General features: G+C 40.9%; 1 protein-coding gene across 1 annotated transcript in view; it reads right to left on the reverse strand.

Moving 5' to 3' along the window:
* LOC121534585 (CREB-regulated transcription coactivator 1-like) overlaps window positions 1-12,382 on the reverse strand; it is a 28,938-nt gene extending 16,556 nt beyond the window's left edge. The window contains exons 1-5 of the mRNA XM_041841166.2: window positions 12,250-12,382; window positions 7,478-7,594; window positions 5,971-6,099; window positions 5,617-5,678; window positions 5,401-5,489 (exon numbers count right to left, since the gene is read on the reverse strand). Of these exons, the coding sequence (XP_041697100.2) occupies window positions 5,401-5,489; window positions 5,617-5,678; window positions 5,971-6,099; window positions 7,478-7,594; window positions 12,250-12,375 (523 nt within the window). The 5' untranslated portion in view covers window positions 12,376-12,382. The remainder of the gene's footprint in view (window positions 1-5,400; window positions 5,490-5,616; window positions 5,679-5,970; window positions 6,100-7,477; window positions 7,595-12,249) is intronic.
* Window positions 12,383-22,959: the final 10,577 nt, after the last annotated feature.

The raw sequence follows: 22,959 nt of genomic DNA on the forward strand, positions 1-22,959 counted from the left end.
AATGGGGGGGAAGTATCGTGGGGGGATATGATGCAGGAAATATTACTATGATGGGGGATTTATCAATAAATGGGGGGCAAACACAGGAGAAGTTTATACGCTAAATAAAAATAAAACCCCTGGAAATGGGGGTCTGAGCTGGCAACCCTGAGGTACCATAGTTACAATCTGATGGCGCGTTCAAAACAACTGGGAACTCAGAAATCTCTGACTTCCGACTTCAGTGCGTTCAAGACAACTGGGAACTCGGAAAAAAAACAAGCTTCGACTGAGAAAAATCGTTTTGAACAGTCATCCAACTCGGAATTAAAACTCGGGAACTCGGCCACTTTATAGAGCTCCGACCTTCTGACCTGAAGATCACTAAGGTCATGATTTGACCTCAGATTTTTCAGAGTTCCCAGTTGTCTTGAAAGCACCATAAGTCAGTCGAGTGAACTATCCCTTGTTATAACATCTTTGGTCTGACAGACGCTTACGTGACAACCAGAATGCATTGGATGATGTCAACAAACATGGAGCCACACATAGCTGGCAAATAGCTTAGCATTAGCTCATCATAATCAGTACAACCTTCAAAAAAGTATTTTACACACGTGTCCATTTCAATCTATGCAAGAATTGGAATGCATGATTTGTCACCAGTACTTGAAAACTTGAATAAAATAGTAAATACATTATGATCCATACATACATACGGCAGGTAGCTTAGTGGTTAAGAGCGTTGTGCCAGTAACCGAAAGGTCGCTGGTTCTAATCCCTGAGCCGACTAGGTGAAAAATCTGTTGATGTGCCCTTGAGCATGGCACTTAACCCTAATTGCTCCTGTAAGTCGCTCTGGATAAGAGCGTCTGCTAAATGACTAAAAATGTAAATGTATGCTACAGTAGAAACGACAACACGATATCCAGAAAATAAGGCACTTACTTTGATAGGAACGCACACATGTCCAAAGTCCAATTTGTAAGGAAAACAACAATGAAGGCAATGCAGGCGCCAGCCAGAAAATGTGCCAGGGGAAAAGTTAGTGCAATGCCTGTTCTGACTAAAGATGCGCAATGTGTTCATACTTATTCTGCGGAAACACTGGGAAAGTGATTGGGCTCTCGTTGAAGAGAGAAGTTTGTTTGGCTCAGTAAAGCCTCAAACATAAATTGTCCACAACAGTGAAATGGGCTACTTCTTATGTGAATTAATGAGGAGGCGGAACACACCGTCACGACTCCCTCCAAAGCTGCCTCATCTCCTTGTTCGGGCAGGCTTCGGCCTTCTAGCCACTGCTGCTCCTCTTTTCATCATTCCATTTGTTTTGTCTTGTTTTTCACACACACCTGGTACATATCCCCTCATCAGTCTCTGTATAATTATTCCCTCTGCTCCCCCATGTCTTTGTGTGTTATTGTTCCATGTGGAGGTGTCGCTAGCTCGTGTTGAGCATTATGTTATGTCGCCGGGATATTCACCCGTGTGTTTTGTTTTCCCAGTACGCATTTAAGTCGCACTGTATTTGGTTTACGCATTGCTGCAGACTGGTGTATTGGCCTAATAAACCATATTATTTGATTCACACCTCCTGCGCCTGGCTCCGTCCTACTCACCTTGTTACACACACCTCAATTCAAACTGTTGTTAGAAAATACAATTTGTTAGAAAATCTTTTGAAATTGACAAGTTGAAACATAGCCTATAGATAATTAGCAGGCAGAGTGCCTTGGTTTGAGGGCAGCGTGGGTTAACTGTCCTGTTGCGTAACAATCACATTTTGGAACAATGAGTGCATTCTGACATCACGCGGTGACCGTCAGAGATATTTGGAACTCACGCGTCGCCAGGCACCACACCCTCAGAGTAATTTATTTCCCTTAATCATATCACAATCAACTTTAACCAGTTGAATGTAGACACAAATATAATACTTTTTTGTATATACATTTTTCTGAAATAATGTATTAAAATATGCAAATGATGCGATCTCATTAAATATGCCCATATTTGCATTTCGCGCAAATCCATTCTTCTGGACACTGTATGAAGTCAGTCATACTAAAGACATGTGCGTAAAATGCATTTTTTGGCACGTTTTAAATGAAAATACTATCTAGAATAAAATAAATTGACAACATATTAACAATTCCCTCTGGGCAAGGCTGGAGAATATATCTAAGAATAACCACACAACATTTGGTGAATGCAGATGATTCTGAAGCTGATAAAAATGTGCACTGAATTTAGACTACCAAACGCCTATTTAGACCCAATCACCATCTCTTCAAAGTAAGTTACTAAATATAGTCCAGTTTGTAACATTCTCTATGAAATGGGCTTTTAAATGTGTAATTTAATGTGGTAGGCAGTGAGCTTTGCAAATTATTGATGTATGTTCATTTGAAAGTGGTTAATTAACATTCATGAACATTTAGATGACAGTAGTATGTTAAACTAAAGAAAAGTTGACATTATGTTTACTTTTTGAAAATCCAAAAATAATGGACCAAAATACCAACAAGTCTCCAAATTGATAGGTAGATGCAAAAATGTTATTTCAGCATGTGGTGCCTGGCCTTAAGACATTGTTTGTAACAATATACTATTTAAACAGTGGGCTCTGGTACTTTGTAATTTCAGAAAATGTCCATAATATATTTGCAGTAATAGTGGAATGATAGTGTTTCACAATATTACTTACTGGCCAGTGTTGTGATTGCCTGTGATATTCACCTATTGATTTCTCCCGCCGGAGCGGCATCTGTTGTAAAAATGTGAAAGCTGTTCTGACTTTGTGGCTGTGTTATCTAGTGGAAATCACTGTCCTTTCCTGGTATCTAAAATTCTACACTGTTCGCTCAATTTCAGTTTATGTGAGAATATTGTAGGGAATCATACCATCTAAATTGCTGTGAAATTTCTTTTCAATAAAAAAAATTATTGTTTTTAAATAGCGATTTTGGTCCACCAGCTTCAAACTGCTGTAATAACTATATTTTTGTTTATTGAAAAGATATTTCACAGCGATGTAGATGGTACAATGATTCCCTACACAATTCAGTGCTTGTTTTCTCACATAAACTGAAATTGAGTGAATTTTAGCAACCAGGAAATGACAGAGCGATTTCCACAAGATAACACAGCCACAAAGTCAGAACAGCTTTCACATTTTTACAACAGATGCCGCTCTGGCGGGAGAAATCAATAGGTGAATATCACAGGCAATCACAACACTGGCCGGTAAGTAATATTGTGAAACACTATCATTCCACTATTACTGCAGATATATTATGGACATTTTCTGAAATTACAATGCAAAACAATATATATATATATATATATATATATATATATATATATATATATATATATATATATATATATATATATATATATATATATTTATATATATATATATATATATATATATATATATATATATATATCCATCCTATGTGTAGCACAGGGGTCTCCAACCTTTTCTAGCATGAGAGCTACTTTAAAAAAAGAAACATGTCACAAGCTTTTATTTTTGCTTTCAAATAGGCAAATGTGTCTCTTCTCCTCTCCCCTGCAACTCTTCCCCAGGTCCTTAGTGTACAAGAGAAAGTAGTGCACCGTTTTCTGTCAATATACCTGGTAAAATAATTAATAAACAACTAAAATCTGTGAATGTTTTTCCAAAATTATGTTTTATATTTTCCCAAATTATGTTTTTTCAGTTTTATTTGTCCTGATTTTAGATTTGTTTTTGTTTTTCACTCTCAAAATTACAATTGTTAATTCGAGAAACAACGAAATTGGATGTTCTGAGTCGATGTCAATGCTTTGGTCTGGGAGAAAACCTTTTTTTGTGTGTGTGTGTAATTCCCCTTTAATTGCCCATCTAGTGTGCCTTCTAGTGTGCCGGTCTAGTGATGGTTCTGTACTGCTGCTGCTCACTTCATGGCAAAGTTTGCAAATAACAAGTAATAGATACAAATGATATACTTACTCCCCTGTAGCTCAGTTGGTAGAGCATGGCGCTTGCAACGCCAGGGTTGTGGGTTCGTTTCCCACGGGGGGCCAGTATGAAAAATGTATGCACTCACTAACTGTAAGTCGCTCTGGATAAGAGCGTCTGCTAAATGACTAAAATGTCAAATGTAATGATATACTTCTGCCAAGTAAGCCTACTTTGCAGTTAACATTTAATTGAGAAGGTTTTGGGGGAAGTACTTCTGTCAACTCACAAGATGGTTATCGCATCAACTGGCTACACACTGAGTGATAGACAAACGCCCGCACCACACAGACAGAAAGGGGCAATATTGCTGGAAATTAATTGGCAGATAATGTGTTAGATTTGGCTTTTTAAGCCAATAGCGGCTAACCAGGGATGGGATAATTTCAATGTTGCGTTAGTTAGATAGTAGCTGGAAGCTTGCGGTGTCTGATACTTGTGAGATTTGTTTATAACAGTTTGCGGTGGAACACGTTGTTGGAGACCCCTGGTGTAGCACCTTTAACCAATCACAGCCCTCCTTTAGGATTGCACATTCAGCAAATCACCAGCAAATTCCCTTTGAATCCATTTCCCCATTCACTCTGTTAGGAGAGAGCCCACTCTGGAAATGTGATGAATTTATAGAGTATATTGTTCCAAACATCAAAAAGGCTACTTTTAATATATTAATATTTTTAATGTTGAATAAATTAATGTGAAAAATTGTATTTCAGAATCAAGACATACTCCATATGTTAGAGCACACTACAAGGAGTATAATGACACCAAGATGTTGTCTGTATCATGTACGGTTCACAGATCATAGGGTCTTACAGGAGGCATGTATAGGTCTAAAAATGGCCACTTTCATCATAATTTTCTAAAGAATTGTTTGTGATACAAATGTAAAAAGCATGTCAAACATCTTTCCTCCCAATGAAGTTTCTATGTGAGAATTGCCAGAACAATCTGAGATACTCCAAATATTTTGGGCCTACGCTGGCATGGAATCGCCCGAAAACACTTCAGACAGCCATTAGTATAATATAACATTGAGAACCACTTGGATATTCCTATTCGTCCCTTGAGTAATGTCTAAAGCCTTTTATCATGTACACTAGAGACTATTCAATAGTTAAATAAAGAGTAGCCGGCAAAGCCATTACAAAATATTTAATTGTCAATACATTGTATACCACCTCCCTCATCACAACTTGGCTAATTAATCAGGGCTGGACTCAAAAATGGTTATTAAGCCTACCAACTGGAAACAGAGCATTGTACCCTACAATGGCTATGCATTCCTCTCATGGGGTCATTGTAGGGCCAATACATTTTGTTACGTGTTTCTGTCCAAAATAATTAATGTCTAATGATGAACTAATGGAAAGTTTATAAAACTTGTAGTATCAAGTTCAAATCCAACACACCTCGTTTAGGCTGCATGTCCTGTGAGCCTCCTGCGAAAATGTCCTGTGGGTTCAAAGTGCTCTGATGCAACGCTGAGTCTGAGTTAGTCCTATAGCACAGGGAAAGAGACATACACCACTTAGGGGTGACCAAATGTATCAGTTGTGGAAAGTCAAGGGGACGTTTCACAATGAAATCCCAACAGTATCACATGTCACATAGTTAGGTTATCTTACCTCCTCCAACTGGTGTCGGGTGGGGGTGACAGATACACCGAGCCATATGGACAGCTATCAATGTGATACCCCTGGTTAAGGGCAACACAAATCTGTAGCATTTCACAACTCAAGTCAATGGATGTAAAACACCATTATGCCATATAGTACAGCATATGCTTTTGAAGTAAAATGGTTAAAGATGTTGCATAGTGATGCTTGCGTTAATGAATCAAAGGCAAATTAATTGGTAATTACTGTAAAATTACTATGTAATTACCATATTACTATGTTATTCATAATCAAATATCCGTTGCATAGCAGACTGTAAGTGTTATCAACTATAAAGTAGCGTAAACCGACAGTAAAAGATATTTGGCGTCCATGTTTGTCGAGGGGCCTTCCGTGTGGGGACGTGATGCGGTTTCTGTCCCGGTAAACTCTGTCAACCAATCCATGATGCCGTGTTGTTCTGCTCGTGTCACCTGAACCTTGAAAAGGAGTCTGCAGAGACCAACAAAGAAAACCAGTTACAAGCTTCATAGATAAATGATAGCAAAATACATGTCAACAAAAGAGTAAACACATCTACCATTTAGGGTAAGACCACACATACAGCGCCTTCAGAAAGTCTTCACACCCCTTGACTTGATTTTTTAAAATTGAGATTTTTTTTGTCACTGGCCTACACACAATATACCCCATAATGTCAAAGTGGACTTGGGTTTAGAAATGTTTACAAATTAATAAAAATGAAAAGCTGAAATGTCTTAAGTCAATAAGTATTCAAGCACTTTGTTATGGCAAGCCTAAATAAGTTCAGGAGTAAAATGTGCTTAACAAGTCACATAATAAATTCCATGGACAATAATAGTGTTTAATATGATTTTTGAATGACTACCTCATCTCTGTACACCACACATATAAATATATGTAAGGTCCCTCAGTCAAGCAGTGAATTTCAAACACAGATTCAACCACAAAGACCAGGGAGGTTTCCCAATGCCTCGCAAAGAAGGGCACCTATTGATAGATGAGTAAAATATTTTTAAAAAAGCAGACATTGAATATCCCTTTGAGCATGTTGAAGTTATTAATTACACTTTGGATGGTGTATCAATACACCCAGTCACTACAAAGATACAGGCGTCCTTCCCTACTCAGTTGCCGGAGAGGAAGGAAACCATGAGGGATTTCACCATGAGGCCAATGGTGACTTTAAAACAGTTACAGAGTTTAATGGCTGTGATAGGAGAAAACTGAGGATGGATCAACAACTATGTAGTTACTCCACAATACTAACCTAATTGACCAATTGAAAAGAAGGAAGTCTTGTTTGCAAGAAGACACTAAAGTAATACTGAAATAAGTGTGGCAAAGCAATGATCTTTTTGTCTTGAATACTAAGTTATGTTTGGGGCAAATCCAATACAACACATTACTGAGTACCACTCTCCATATTGTCAAATCTGCTTGAAAATCTATAGCAAGACCTGAAAATGGTTGTCTAGCAATGGTCAACAACCAATTTGACAGAGCTTGAAGAATTTTGAAAAGAATAATGGGCAAATGTTGCACAATCCAGGTGTGGAAAGCTCTTAGAAACTTACCCAGAAATACTCACAGCTGTAATCGCTGCCAAAGGTGCTTCTCCAAAGTATTGACTCAGGGGTGTGAATACTTATGTAAATTACAATTAGCTAACATTTCTAAAAACACATTTTCACTTTGTCATCATGGGGTATTGTGTGTAGATGGGTGAGATGTTTTTTTTTTTATATCCATTTTGAATTCAGGCTGTAACACAACAAAATGTGGACGGGTATGAATACTTTCTGAAGGCACTGTATGCCAAACTGAGTCCTACAACACACACACTTACCTGAAAAGGCATGTCAATGGTGCCATTTCCAATCTGATTGACATTTGGCAATGATCCGCCATAGTACTGCCCACGATTTTGTCCCAGCTGTAAATACTGGGTCTTCTGTAACTGTAACTGTATAAGGAGAATGAGGAAACAAAACAAGAAGCAAACATGGCGTCAGATAATGTTAGGTATGAAATATTCAAAAAATAATTCAATAAACAAAATGAGTGACACAGAGAGCACAAAAATTCTGACTGACCAAAAAACAACACTTTCCTTGTTTAACATTGATTTTATAGATTACAAATCACTCCATCCAGCTCAGTTAGTACCAAGGGGATAAGACTTGTCTGGCCTAAGCGAGCGCCTATTGATGCGTGAAAATGACATTTACACACCTTTAACCTCAAATTTACCCAATAAGCTTCATAGAGAAAATCGATTTTCCAGTAATTACAGATCACCCGTGACTAAAATATGTTTTCATTATTTACAATCATGCCACACGGCCTCATCTTGACATTGAATGGCGCCACATACAGTGAGGGAAAAAAGTATTTGATCCCCTGCTGAATTTGTACGTTTGCCCACTGACAAAGACATGATCAGTCTATAATTTTAATGGTAGGTTTATTCGAACAGTGAGAGACAGAATAACAACAAACAACAAAAATCCAGAAAAATGCATGTCAAAAATGTTATAAATTGATTTGCATTTTAATGAGGGAAATATGTATTTGACCCCTCTGCAAAACATGACTTAGTACTTGGTAGCAAAACCCTTGTTGGCAATCACAGAGGTCAGACGTTTCTTGTAGTTGGCCACCAGGTTTGCACACATCTCAGGAGGGATTTTGTCCCGCTCCTCTTTGCAGATCTTCTCCAAGTCATTAAGGTTTCGAGCCTGACGTTTGGCAACTCGAACCTTCAGCTCCCTCCACAGATTTTCTATAGGATTAAGGTCTGGAGACTGGCTAGGCCACTCCAGGACCTTAATGTGCTTCTTCTTGAGCCACTCCTTTGTTGCCTTGGCCGTGTTATTTGGGTCATTGTCATGCTGGAATACCCATCCACGACCCATTTTCAAAGCCCTGGCTGAGGGAAGGAGGTTCTCACCCAAGATTTGATGGTACATGGCCCCGTCCATCGTCCCTTTGATGCGGTGAAGTTGTCCTGTCCCCTTAGCAGAAAAACACCCCCAAAGCATAATGTTTCCACCTCCATGTTTGACGGTGGGGATGGTGTTCTTGGGGTCATAGGCAGCATTCCTCCTCCTCCAAACACAGCGAGTTGAGTTGATGCCAAAGAGCTCGATTTTGGTCTCATCTGACCACAACACTTTCACCCAGTTCTCCTCTGAATCATTCAGATGTTCATTGGCAAACTTCAGACGGGCCTGTATATGTGCTTTCTTGAGCAGGGGGACCTTGCGGGCGCTGCAGGATTTCAGTCCTTCACGGCGTAGTGTGTTACCAATTGTTTTCTTGGTGACTATGGTCCCAGCTGCCTTGAGATCATTGACAAGATCCTCCCGTGTAGTTCTGGGCTGATTCCTCACCGTTCTCATGATCATTGCAACTCCACGAGGTGAGATCTTGCATGGAGCCCCAGGCCGAGGGAGATTGACAGTTATTTTGTGTTTCTTCCATTTGCAAATAATCGCAACAACTGTTGTCACCTTCTCACCAAGCTGCTTGGCGATGGTCTTGTAGCCCATTCCAGCCTTGTGTAGGTCTACAATCTTGTCCCTGACATCCTTGGAGAGCTCTTTGGTCTTGGCCATGGTGGAGAGTTTGGAATCTGATTGATTGATAGCTTTTGTGGACAGGTGTCTTTTATACAGGTAACAAGCTGAGATTAGGAGCACTCCCTTTAAGAGTGTGCTCCTAATCTCAGTTTGTTACCTATATAAAAGACACCTGGGAGCCAGAAATCTTTCTGATTGAGAGGGGTCAAATACTTATTTCCCTCATTAAAATGCAAATCAATTTATAACATTTTTGACATGCGTTTTTCTGGATTTCTTTGTTGTTATTCTGTCTCTCACTGTTCAAATAAACCTACCATTAAAATTATAGACAGATCATTTCTTTGTCAGTGGGCAAACGTACAAAATCAGCAGGGGATCAAATACTTTTTTCCCTCACTGTATAGGCCTAGCTGGGATAACCATTACCTATATGAATGTCTTTCCATCCCTACAAAAACTCAAGGTCACACCCTTATAGATTCAACAGTTCACCTGCTATGAGTATGCAAATAGTTGATCCATGATTGGCTGTGATTTCAGGTGGTGACAGCCAACTACATACATTTCAGGAAGTTATATTATGTACTAGAGATACTGAGTAATATCACGAGACAATTATTTTGTTATTTTGTTTAGAAAATCTGGTATTACTCATGTAAAGAAATCAAAGTTGTTTAATCCTATATGCAGATAGTACCCAAGCTGTTCATGTCTGTCACACACCCACTATTGACTAAAGCAGGGAAATCATTTAATAACAATCTCTAAAGCCTATCTCTCCAGAGTATTTCAAAAATACAGTAATCTCCCAATAGTGAGTCAAGTTTGAATACATCTTGTTATTTTGTTGACAGAAGATTACATGCATTTTGGGATCAGTGTTTCAGAAATCCAACCACATATGAATCTAGTCAAAAGGGTGAATGTGACTACTTCAGTGAACTTGTAGGCCCACTGCACTGTCAAAAGTTATTATCAAATACTGAGTATTAGACTTAACGTTCCTATTATTGTATGCATATGTTACAAAGTAAGTATTATGTTTTTACCCTCATACTATACTAGGGCTGGGAATTGCCTGGGACCTCATGATACGATATTATCACAATACTTAGGTGTCGATACGATATGTATTGCGATTCTCACGATTCTATATGTATTGCGATTCGATACTGTGATTTTATTGCAATTCGATGTTCCAAACATATATTGCTCACCATATGTCTGCTGCAGAGGGTCAAGAGAGAGCCATGAGAAAATGAGTTATCAGTCATAGAAATAAAAGTGTTGAAAACCAATTGGCTCCCTATTTAAAAAGAAAATGGAAAACAAGCTATGAAAGAAAAATACTGGAGTTTTGGTGCAGGTATACAGGCAACTAGCACAAAAATAATATTGCGATTTTGTCAAAATGATACGATATATTGTCCAAAATAATATCCTGATATGTAACTGTATCGATTTTGTAACCCATCATTATACTATAGGGCCAAAAGCAATATGTTAAAGAGATTCTTGTATACTTTTTAGCTAGTAGATCTGAATGTAGTGCTCATGAGCCAAAAGTGGTCCCCAAAAATTGCAGATATGTGCACCACGTCATTGCTCTCTCTCTCTGCTGTGTGTGCATCTTGCTAGCAGTCACTCAAATGGTGAGGGGCTAAAGCTCATTGGCTAGAACTGGAATTGCTAGGGGGCTGCCCCACGTGAGGTAAAATATAGGGGAAAAGGCGCATAATTTCCAGAAAAACAATTGCTTTCAAACTAGGGATTTCATGGCTAATTGAGGTAACAGTAATTCTGCTCATAGATTATGCATGTCTGAACTACACATTGACACATCCAGCCCAAAGTTCCGGAGCATGTCTTTATATAGTGAAACCTATACTCTTCCCAAATGTGTTAGTTGAAATTGCACCCAGGTATGCCTTCCAAAGGTTCCGACCTAACAATAAATCACCTACTCCAGGAAAAATAATAGATGTTACCTCAACACTGACTGAATCAATAGAAAATGTATTAATTATAGAAAATGTGTTACTTTCTACTGTGAATTAAAAACATAAACTGTAGCTCAGTTGGTAGAGCATGGCGCTTGCAACGCCAGGGTTGTGGGTTCGTTTCCCACGGGGTGCCAGTATGAAAATGTATGCACTCACTAACTGTAAGTCGCTCTGGATAAGAGCGTCTGCTAAATGACTAAAATGTAAAAATGATAACTGTCCAATGTATGGTACCATCCAAATAAGGATGCAGTCATTTAACCAGTCAGTGAGCTATGCCAATGTTGCTACAGTATCTCAGAACCCGCCCATTTGAAACTATTTCAAATGCGCGGGTTCTGCTGGCAACGTTTCTCAAATGCACCAATGTTATTTCGTATACATTTTGTAGAAAAATGTACTGCCAAAACCACTGACATGACATTGATGAAGAGCGCAATATTCTGCTGGCATTAGAGGCCTGCGGCATGCGGTTTAACATCAACATAATCTGTGCGGGGTTGTCCTCATCGTTGATATGCCACTGTCAATCATATTACTGTACTTGTCTGCCCAGTCTCACAGCACGAATGCTTTTTCCACCTGATTATTAGGCTATATGTCTTTGGTGATCTCTAAACTGAAAATACTGCATTCCAAAATGTTTCAATACATAGAAATTGCTGTTCATCTGAAGCTTCTTCCTCCCTTTGAGCGCGATCAGAAAAACCAACGAACGTTCTATTTTGATGTGGCTGTCAAACACGCATGCACGCCCCATATTAGTTGGCTATTGCTTTGCACTGGAGCTATATTGTGCAACTTTTGAAGACGGGGGTCTGGAGTCGGGATACCGCTCCATTTGAGAATAACTACACGAATACGATAATAAGGCGGCTGGTTGCCATTCATGTCAAGAATATTTGCTGGCACATATGGGGCTGTTTGTTATTGTTTACCTCCCTGGCCAAGCTAAGTGCCCGCCGCGCATATTCCTGCATTTGACAGCTCACGAGCAATAACAGCAAATGGGTAAAAACAGAGACGCTTACCCTCGCTGCTCGAGTAATACTCAAATCTTTCATCACTTCCTCGAATGCTGCGGTCTCCTCTGCCTGCTTCTGATTATGTAAAGCGATTTTCTCGCTAAATTTCCGCGGATTGTTTGATGTCGCCATGTTTCGCTCTTCTGCTCCGCTTTCCCTCAATGACGTTGCATGCACACGTCCTTGGGCGTGGGCGTAGTTTACGCGCACATCTGGAACGTCTGCATTCCCAACCTTTTTCACCAGGGATGGGTAAAATACAAAAAGTTATATTAAATTATAAATTTCCCCCTCATTGTTGCTTGTCTGAACATGTTATCCACTGTCCAGTTGTCAGTATGCGGATAATAACAAAAATAAGATAACTTTCATGAATTATCCTCTAAAGAACTTGTTTGTCAGGTTCTTCTTCTTTTGACTGCCTTTTGTATCCACTTAGCCTACTGTAGCCTTCATGGCATAACAATACTCCATCTTGTTCCCCTTATTTTCCTCTGATGAAAGTTATAGTCTATAAAAGTGGTTGTGTGTCTGTTCCTTTCCAGTTCTTGTAGGCCTAGTGTCTTTAGTAACTAACCACTGGCCAGATGTCCCCACTCAAAGGAGGGTGCTTACTGGTAATATAATTCTCACTGGGAATTAAATGCATAAACCACTGTAAATCACAACATTCACTACTAATATGCTTAAAGTACCAATACTGTCAAAAAAATAATCTCAAGGTTATTTTTTCGACAGACACTAAGGCCAAAGACGAGGTTTTTAGCTACCGGAGCAGTCCAACCACAATGAAACAATATGCTGTTTCACCCACCATTCAGAGTAGTGGAAATAAATTGGCTGTAAAGTAACCAAGGAAACCATTGAAGATTGTATTCCAGGGCAATGGGTGTGTGGGATTATGCTGTTATTGCCGACTAAACCCTGGAAAAAACCTTGAAGTTGAGCCTCAATGAAAAGGCTAGGTAAAATGGAGAGAATGTCATGTCTTAGTAGATTCCTGTATTCTGCTCCTCAGATATTATGCTCATCTGGTTACATAAACACATAAACAGCAAGCATTTCCAAAGCATGAGACAGCATGCTTCCCTGTACATACAGTGCTTTCAGAAAGTATTCAGACACCTTTACTTTTTCCACATTGTGTTAGGTTACAGCCTTATTCTAAAATGGATTAAATAAAAAAATATCCTCAGCAATCTACACACAATACCCCATAATGACAAAGCAAAAACAGGTTTTTAGACATTTTTGGAAATGTATTTAAAAAATGTTTTTAAAAAGTTACTTATTTACCTAAGTATTTGCTATGAGACTTGAAATTGAGCTCATGTGCATCCTGTTTCCATTGATCATCCTTGAGATGTTTCTACAACTTGATTGGAGTCCACCTGTGGTTTGGAAAGGCACAGACCGGTCTATATAAGGTCCGACAGTTGACAGTGCATGTAAGAGCAAAAACCAAGCCATGAGGTCGAAGGAATTCAAATCAAATCAAATTGTATTTGTCACATGTGCCGAATACAACAGGTGTAGACCTTACAGTGAAATGCTTAAATACAAGCCCTTAACCAACAATGCAGTTTTAAGAAATAATACCTAAAAAAAATAAGAAATAAAAGTAACAAATAATTAAAGAGCAGCAGTACAATAACAATAGTGAGGCTATATACAGGGGGTACCTGTACCGAGTCAATGTGCGGGGGCACCGGTTAGTCGAGGTAATTGAGGTAATATGTACATGTAGGTAGAGTTATTAAAGTGACTATGCATAGATAATAAACAGAGAGAGCAGCAGCGTAAAAGAGGGGGGGCAATGCAAATAGTCTGGGTAGCCATTTCATTGGATGTTCAGGAGTCTTATGGCTTGGAGGTTGAAGCTGTTTAGAAGCCTCTTGGACCTAGACTTGGCGCTCCGGTACCGTTTGCCGTGCGGTAGCAGAGAGAACAGTCTATGACTAGGGTGGCTGGAGTCTTTGACAATTTTTAGGGCCTTCCTCTGACACTGCCTGGTATAGAGGCTCTGGATGGCAGGAAGCTTGGCCCCAGTGATGTACTGGGCCGTACGCACTACCCTCTGTAGTGCCTTGCGGTCAGAGGCCGAGCAGTTGCCATACCAGGCAGTGATGCAACCAGTCAGGATGCTCTCGATGGTGCAGCTGTAGAACCTTTTGAGGATCTGAGGACCCATGCCAAATCTTTTCAGTCTCCTTAGGGGGAATAGGTTTTGTCGTGCCCTCTTCACGACTGTCTTGGTGTACTTGGACCATGTTAGTTTGTTGGTGATGTGGACACCAAGGAACTTGAAGATCTTAACCTGCTTCACTACAGCCCCGTCGATGAGAATGGGGGGCGTGCTCGGTCCTCTTCTTTTTCCTATAGTCCACAATCATCTCCTTTGTCTTGATCACGTTGAGGGAGAGGTTGTTGTCCTGGTACCACACGGCCAGGTCTCTGACCTCCTCCATATAGGCAGTCTCGTCGTTGTCGGTGATCACTGTTGTGTCATCTGCAAACTTAATGATGGTGTTGGAGTCGTGCCTGGCCATGCAGTCATGAGTGAACAAGGAGTACAGGAGGGGACTGAGCACGCAACCCTGTGGGGCCCCGTGTTGAGGATCAGTGTGGCGGATGTGTTGTTACCTACCCTTACCACCTGGTGGTCTGCTTGAAACACGTTGGTATTACAGACTCAGACAGGGAGAGGTGAAAATGTCAGTGAAGACACTTGCCAGTTGGTCAGCGCATGCTCGGAGTACACGTCCTGGTAATCCATCTGGCCCTGCGGCCTTGTGAATGTTGACCTGTTTAAAGGTCTTACTCACATCGGCTACGAAGAGCGTGATCACACAGTCATCCGGAACAGCTGATGCTTTCATGTATGTTTCAGTGTTACTTGTCTCGAAGCGAGCATAGAAGTAATTTAGCTTGTCTGGTAGGCTCATGTCACTGGGCAGCTCGCGGCTGTGCTTCCCTTTGTAGTCTGTAATAGTTTGCAAGCCCTGCCACATCCGACGAGCGTTGGAGCCGGTGTAGTACGATTCGATCATAGTCCTGTATTGACGCTTTGCCTGTTTGATGGTTCGTCAGAGGGCATAGCGGGATTTCTTATAAGCGTCCGGGTTATAGTCCCGCTCCTTGAAAGTGGCAGCTCTACCCTTTAGCTCAGTGCGGATGTTGCCTGTAATCCATGGCTTCTGATTGGGGTATGTACGTACAGTCACTGTGGGGACGATGTCATCGATGCACTTATTGATGAAGCCAGTGACTGATGTGGTGTACTCCTCAATGCCATCGGAAGAATCCCGGAACATATTCCAGTCTGTGCTAGCAAAACAGTCCTGTAGCTTAGCATCTGCGTCATCTGACCACCTTTTTATTGACAGAGTCACTGGTGCTTCCTGCTTTAGTTTTTGCTTGTAAGCAGGAATCAGGAGGATAGAATTATGGTCAGATTTGCCAAATGAAGGATGAGGGAGAGCTTTGTACGCGTCTCTGTGTGTGGAGTAAAGGTGGTCTAGAGTTTTTTTCCCTCTGGTTGCACATTTAACATGCTGGTAGAAATGAGGTAAAACAGATTTAAGTTTCCCTGCATTAAAGTTCACGGCCACTAGGGGCGCCGCCTCTGGATGAGCGTTTTCCTGTTTATTTATGGCCGTATACAGTTCATTGAGTGCGGTCTTAGTGCCAGCATCGGTTTGTGATGGTAAATGGACAGCTACGAAGAATATAGATGAAAACTCTCTTGGTAGATAGTGTGGTCTACTGCTTATCATGAGATACTCTACCTCAGGCGAGCAAAACCTCGAGACTTCCTTAGATATCATGCGCCAGCTGTTGTTTACAAATATACATAGACCGCCACCCCTTGTCTTACCAGAGGCTGCTGTTCTATCCTGCCGATACAGTGTATAACCCGCCAGCTGTATGTTATTCATGTCGTCGTTCAGCCACGACTCGGTGAAACATAAGACATTATGTCCGTAGAGATCCAAGACAGGATTGTGTCGAGGCACAGATTTGGTGAAGGGTACCAAACAAATGTCTGCAGCATTGAAGGTCCCCAAGAACACAGTGGCCTCCATCATTCTTAAATGGAAGAACTTTGGAACCACCAAGACTCTTCCTAGATTCGGCAGCCCGGCCAAACTGAGCAATTGGGGGAGAAGGACCTTAGTCAGGGAGGTGACCAAGAACCCGATGGTCACTCTGACAGAGCTCTAGAGTTCCTCTGTGGAGATGGGAGAACCTTCCAGAAGGACAACCATCTCTGCAGCACTCCACCAATCAGGCCTTTATGGTAGAGTGGCCAGACGGAAGCCACTCCTCAGTAAAAGGCACATGACAGCCCGCATGGAGTTTGCCAAAAGGCACCTAAAGACTCTCAGACCATGAGAAACAAGATTATCTGGTCTGATGAAACCAAGATTGAACTATTTGGCCTGAATGTCAAGCGTCATGTCTGGAAGAAACCTGACACAATCCCTACGGTGAAGCAAAGGGAAAAAATTAAGAAGACTCAAGGCTGTAATCGCTGCCAAAGGTGCTTCAACAAAGTACTGAGTAAAGGGTCTGAATACTTATATAAATGTGATATTTCAGGTTGTATTTCTTTTATACATTTGCAAAAAAATCTAAAAACCTATTTTTGCTTTGTCATTATGGGGTATTGTGTGTAAATTGATGAGGGAAAAAACAATTTAATCAATTTTAGAATAAGGCTGTAACGTAACAAAATTGAGAAAAAGTCAAGGGGTCTGAATACTTTTCGAATGCACTGTAGATGCATGGAATCACAAAAGGGCTAAAGCTCACCAAAATGGTTCTACAGCATCTCAATTATGAATTTAAGTGTTGAGTTTAAATAGAGTTGTCCCTGACCCGGACTTCACCTCCACTTCACTTTAGACAAAGATTATCTGCTTTAGAACCCCCCAGTCCCCTTCCCTCAAAGCATTAGTGATGGCGGCCAACATTTGCTGTGAAAAAGAATGCATGTCCAGCTAAGACACTGACCTGTGCCAATGCTCCCAAAAAAGAGAAGCAATTTTGACAAATGTATGTGAATACGTGATGCCAAAGATAAAAGGTGTAATATATTTATATAGGTGGATAGATAGATGGATGATGGATAAATAAGGTATTTAAAGTATTGTGGGATGGAGATTGATATTTATGGTACAGATGTAGGATCTTCATTTGATCACCCTGTTGTTGCAGGAAATGCAAACTTGTAGTGTATTCAAGGTTTAAAAAGGCTTCTAAAGTTTGTAATTTCCACTTTAAAATGTCAGACTTCATTTGCCTGCTGTGAGAAACTGGTCAAATTAAGATCCAATATCTGTAACTCATGTTCAAGGCAGTAATTGACAGAAGCGGGAGGTATATCTTAAGATACAATTGTTTTCACTACTCTATTGTGCTTCTGTTATCTTAATTGTTTGGAAAGTCCATCTAACGTGGTGCTCAGATTTGCTTTCACAGTTTACATTTACATTACATTTTAGTCATTTAGCAGACGCTCTTATCCAGAGCGACTTACAGGAGCAATTAGGGTTAAGTGCCTTGCTCAAGGGCACATTTACGTCATTTAGCAGACGCTCTTATCCAGAGCGACTTACAAATTGGTGCATTCACCCTATAGCCAGTGGGATAACCACTTTACAATATAGTTTTTTATTTTTTTTAATTTTTTTTTGGGGGGGGGTAGAAGGATTACTTTATCCTATCCCAGGTATTCCTTCAAGAGGTGGGGTTTCAAATGTCTCCGGAAGGTGGTGAGTGACTCCGCTGTCCTGGCGTCGTGAGGGAGCTTGTTCCACCATTGGGGTGCCAGAGCAGCGAACAGTTTTGACTGGGCTGAGCGGGAACTATGCTTCCGCAGAGGAAGGGAGCCAGCAGGCCAGAGGTGGATGAACGCAATGCCCTCGTTTGGGTGTAGGGACTGATCAGAGCCTGAAGGTACGGAGGTGCCGTTCCCCTCACTGCTCCATAGGCAAGCACCATGGTCTTGTAACGGATGCGAGCTTCAACTGGAAGCCAGTGGAGTGTGCGGAGGAGGGGGTGACGTGAGAGAACTTGGGAAGGTTGAACACCAGACGGGCTGCGGCATTCTGGATGAGTTGTAGGGGTTTAATGGCACAGGCAGGGAGGCCAGCCAACAGCGAGTTGCAGTAATCCAGACGGGAGATGACAAGTGCCTGGATTAGGACCTGTGCCGCTTCCTGTGTAAGGCAGGGTCGTACTCTCCGAATGTTGTAGAGCATGAACCTGCAGGATCGGGTCACGCCTTGATGTTAGCGGAGAACGACAGGGTGTTGTCCAGGGTCACGCCAAGGCTCTTCGCACTCTGGGAGGAGGACACAACGGAGTTGTCAACCGTGATGGCGAGATCATGGAACGGGCAGTCCTTCCCCGGGAGGAAGAGCAGCTCCGTCTTGCCAGGGTTCAGCTTGAGGTGGTGATCCGTCATCCATACTGATATGTCTGCCAGACATGCAGAGATGCGATTCGCCACCTGGTTATCAGAAGGGGGAAAGGAGAAGATTAGTTGTGTATCGTCAGCGTAGCAATGATAGGAGAGGCCATGTGAGGATATGACAGAGCCAAGTGACTTGGTGTATAGGGAGAATAGGAGAGGGCCTAGAACTGAGCCCTGGGGGACACCAGTGGTGAGAGCACGTGGTGCGGAGACAGCTTCTCGCCACGCCACTTGGTAGGAGCGACCGGTCAGGTAGGACGCAATCCAGGAGTGAGCCGCGCCGGAGATGCCCAGCTCGGAGAGGGTGGAGAGGAGCATCTGATGGTTCACAGTATCAAAGGCAGCAGACAGGTCTAGAAGGACAAGAGCAGAGGAGAGAGAGTTAGCTTTAGCAGTGCGGAGAGCCTCCGTGACACAGAGAAGAGCAGTCTCAGTTGAATGACCAGTCCTGAAACCTGACTGGTTTGGATCAAGAAGGTCATTCTGAGAGAGATAGCAAGAGAGTTGGCTAAAGACGGCACGCTCAATAGTTTTGGAAAGAAAAGAAAGAAGGGATACTGGTCTGTAGTTGTTGACATCAGTGGGATCGAGTGTTGGTTTTTTGAGAAGGGGTGCAACTCTCGCTCTCTTGAAGACGGAAGGGACATAGCCAGCGGTCAAGGATGAGTTGATCAGCGAGGTGAGGTAGGGGAGAAGGTCACCGGAGATGGTCTGGAGAAGAGAGGAGGGGATGGGGTCAAGCGGGCAGGTTGTTGGGCGGCCTGCAGTCACAAGTCGCAGGATTTTATCTGGAGAGAGAGGGGAGAAAGAAGTCAAGGCATAGGGTAGGGCAGTGTGAGTAGGACCAGCAGTGTCATTAGACTTAACAAACGAGGGGGGGGGGGAGGATTCAGCAGGGAGGAGAATGTGGCAAAGAGCTTCCTAGGGTTAGAGGCAGATGCTTGGAATTTAGAGTGGTAGAAAGTGGCCTTAGCAGCAGAAACAGATGAAGAAAATGTAGAGAGGAGGGAGTGAAAAGATGCCAGGTCGGCAGGGAGTTTAGTTTTCTTCCATTTCCGCTCCGCTGCCCGGAGCTCTGTTCTGTGAGCTCGCAATGAGTCATCAAGCCAGTTTACCTTTCAATGGCTTCTGTGGTAAACATGTTAAATTGGCAATAGATTTGATAACAGCATGAGAAAACCCTGTTGTCTTCTATTGTTATTCAAAATTCAAAAGGCACTCGCACATCTGAGCTATCTTTTTTGCAGGTGCATGGTAACAGTTGAATAAGATGAGAAAAATAAGAAACCCGCCCACTGCTCTTGATAGTATCACTGCTCTTGATAGTATCACTGCTCTTTAATAAGCTTTACGTATCGATACGTAAAGCTTATTAAAGTGCAGTGATACTATCAAGAGCAGTGTGCAGGTTTCTTCTTTTTTCTCGTCTTCTATTGTTAGAAATCTGGCGCGAGACCAGTCTGGTCTTCCAGATTTATATTTCTGTCATTTCGGTTTTGTATATGACAGACACCTGCTAAGATACTGTATTTGCATGTCACACAGCCTTACCAGAAATATGCTTTGTGGTGTATACTTCCCTTGCAAGGCTTCTCCAATACCATTTGATGATGTCAGCAGGTAATGTGCATGTATAGAAATGCTAAAATTGAGATTTCACTTCACTTCCCTCAGAAATAAGGTTGTGTTTGTAATAAACAACATTTTTTTAAATCCACAGTATATAATCTCTCTGCCAATACACATTATACACTGAGTGTACAAAACATTAGAACACCTTTCTGATATATTCTTTAACCTGTCTCCTCCACTTCTTCTACATTGATTGATGTAGATATACGAAGTGACATCTTTAAGGGAATATAGCTTTCACCTGGATTCACCTGGTTAGTCTATGTCATGGAAAGAGCAGGTGTTCTTAATTTGTACACTCGGTGTGGTTAGGTTCATTTGAACAACCTGCCAGACATTTCTTGAATCTATTAAGATGTGGTAGCCTACCACTGCAGTATGCAGGCAGTTCTCATTGCGGAAATAATGAGAACTGAAGATGTGTCACGTGAAGTTGAAGTAGACGTAACAGCTAGAATATCAGTTAGCAGAAATAATTTGCCGGTGGAAATGACATCTAATTGTGTAGGCTATGGACAATAAACCATTGTCAAATGTGTTCTGGGTTGTCACGCTTCAATAAGCATTCCTGGATAGCAGTGATTCATAAAACATAATTGCACACTGTCTCACTGCGTATTAGTTCATATGAGTGAATTAAACTATACTTTAAAACAATTGCTGTTTGAATAGTAAACAATACAGCAATAATGTACAGTACACCCTTCAAGGTGAGGTACAGACTAATGGAGAAACCTACATAAAAAAATAATGTCCCAAACTTGTCTCTTCATTGCAGTGTGATATATTTTCTAGATTGACAATGAGGCATTTACAGTCAATCTTAAAGCGGCAATCAGCAGTTGACACAATAACAAAGCGTTCTGCCCACTATTGTTTCGGTATAACATGGGGGGATGGGGCTGGAGAACTGTAACCACTCAAATTCAAAGACAGTGCTATGGATGCAAGGACTGACCATCCATGATATCAAAATTATAGTTTAAACTGTGTTTATTATACTATTCAATGTTTGTCTACATTTACTTTGTTTACAAACATGTGAGTAAAACAAGCTTATTTGGGGTTCTGATATGGTACCACAATTGAACTAAGCTCATGAGGAATTTCTAAGTAATATTCTTCAAGAATCAATGGGTGCATATAATTAATGAATTAAGTCCAAAAATGGATATAGCAACAGCTGATTGGCCCTTTAAGAAATGACTATCTTATTTGCCAAGTTCAAAGTTTAGTCAACATCTTCATTGTCTCTTACTCATAGACCAAGTTGACAACACTGCTGTTCTCACCCTGGCCTGGTAAGACACATTTTTATTGTTTCTGACCTACTGATCTTTTGTATCCCATGGTTGCTATCCAGGGGCTATTCAAACAAGCCTGGAAACTGGAAAATGTTATTAGGATAGGCATTGCATTCATTTATTTTTCATGAATTCATTTTTATTGATTTAAATTTAATAAATCCTTTATTTAGCCCATATGTTATTGAGATTATTTTACAATGATGACCTGGGTTTGGTTAGTTTGGTAGTTATCATGAATATGGCATGATTCATTGAATGCCTTAAATATCAGTTGTTTGTTTGTTGTGGCGTAACTGTGCAGGGGAAGCACGTTCTGATGTTGGCCCACCTGTCTACCTGTCTCTCCAGGTCACCTGTGGAACCCGAGGATGTATATCTGCAGTGTGATTTACTCGATGACGCAATTTACAGCAACGACCCACCCTGTAGCCTGGCCATACTGCCTGCTGACATTGAGGAGGACGACCTTTATATAATGCCAGATGCTTTATAGGTACAGCCACAAACATGACCCTATCAAGTCCAGACTGAGTCATCTTTTTATAGGACAGGAAGGGGAATAAAAAGAAAATATGCAATATGCTTTCCTTTTATGTTTTAGCCACCTTTGAAGTAAAATTTGGCCACATGACAAAAACAGCAAATTTGTCTTCATTAGAATTTTTTTGCAGTAAAAATGATGGTTTTCCTGTGTTTTACATCATAAGATACCTAATTGTTACCCAGAAATGATTTGATATTGATATAAAAAGAGCTGCATTCGGCCTTTAACAGACTGTAAAGTATGTTATTCTGTTATTGTACATTCTAAATCTTTTAAGAGGCGCCTGCTAGTTTAAGAACAACACCTTTTTTGGGCAAAATGAATCATAAGTAGCAGTGTAGCCCTAAATATATATATAAACTCAGCAAAAATAATAATAATAATAATAATAATAATAATAATATGCCATTTAGCAGACGCTTTTATCCAAAGCGACTTACCGTCATGTGTGCATACATTTTTACGTATGGGTGGTCCCGGTGATCGAACCCACTACCATGGCGTTACAAGCGGCATGCTCTACCAAGCGGCATGCTTCCTTTTTCAAGAACCTTTCAAAGATAATTAGTAAAAATCCAAATAACTTCACAGATCTTCATTGTTTCCCATGCGTGTTCAATGAACCATAAACAATTAATGAACATGTAAATGTGGAACGGTTGTTAAGACACTAACAGCTTACAGACGGTAGGCAATTAAGGTCACAGTTATGAAAAAACGTAGGACACTAAAGAGGACTTTCTACTGACTCT

Source organism: Coregonus clupeaformis, chromosome 21, assembly GCF_020615455.1.
Source record: "Coregonus clupeaformis isolate EN_2021a chromosome 21, ASM2061545v1, whole genome shotgun sequence".
NCBI lineage: Eukaryota > Metazoa > Chordata > Actinopteri > Salmoniformes > Salmonidae > Coregonus > Coregonus clupeaformis.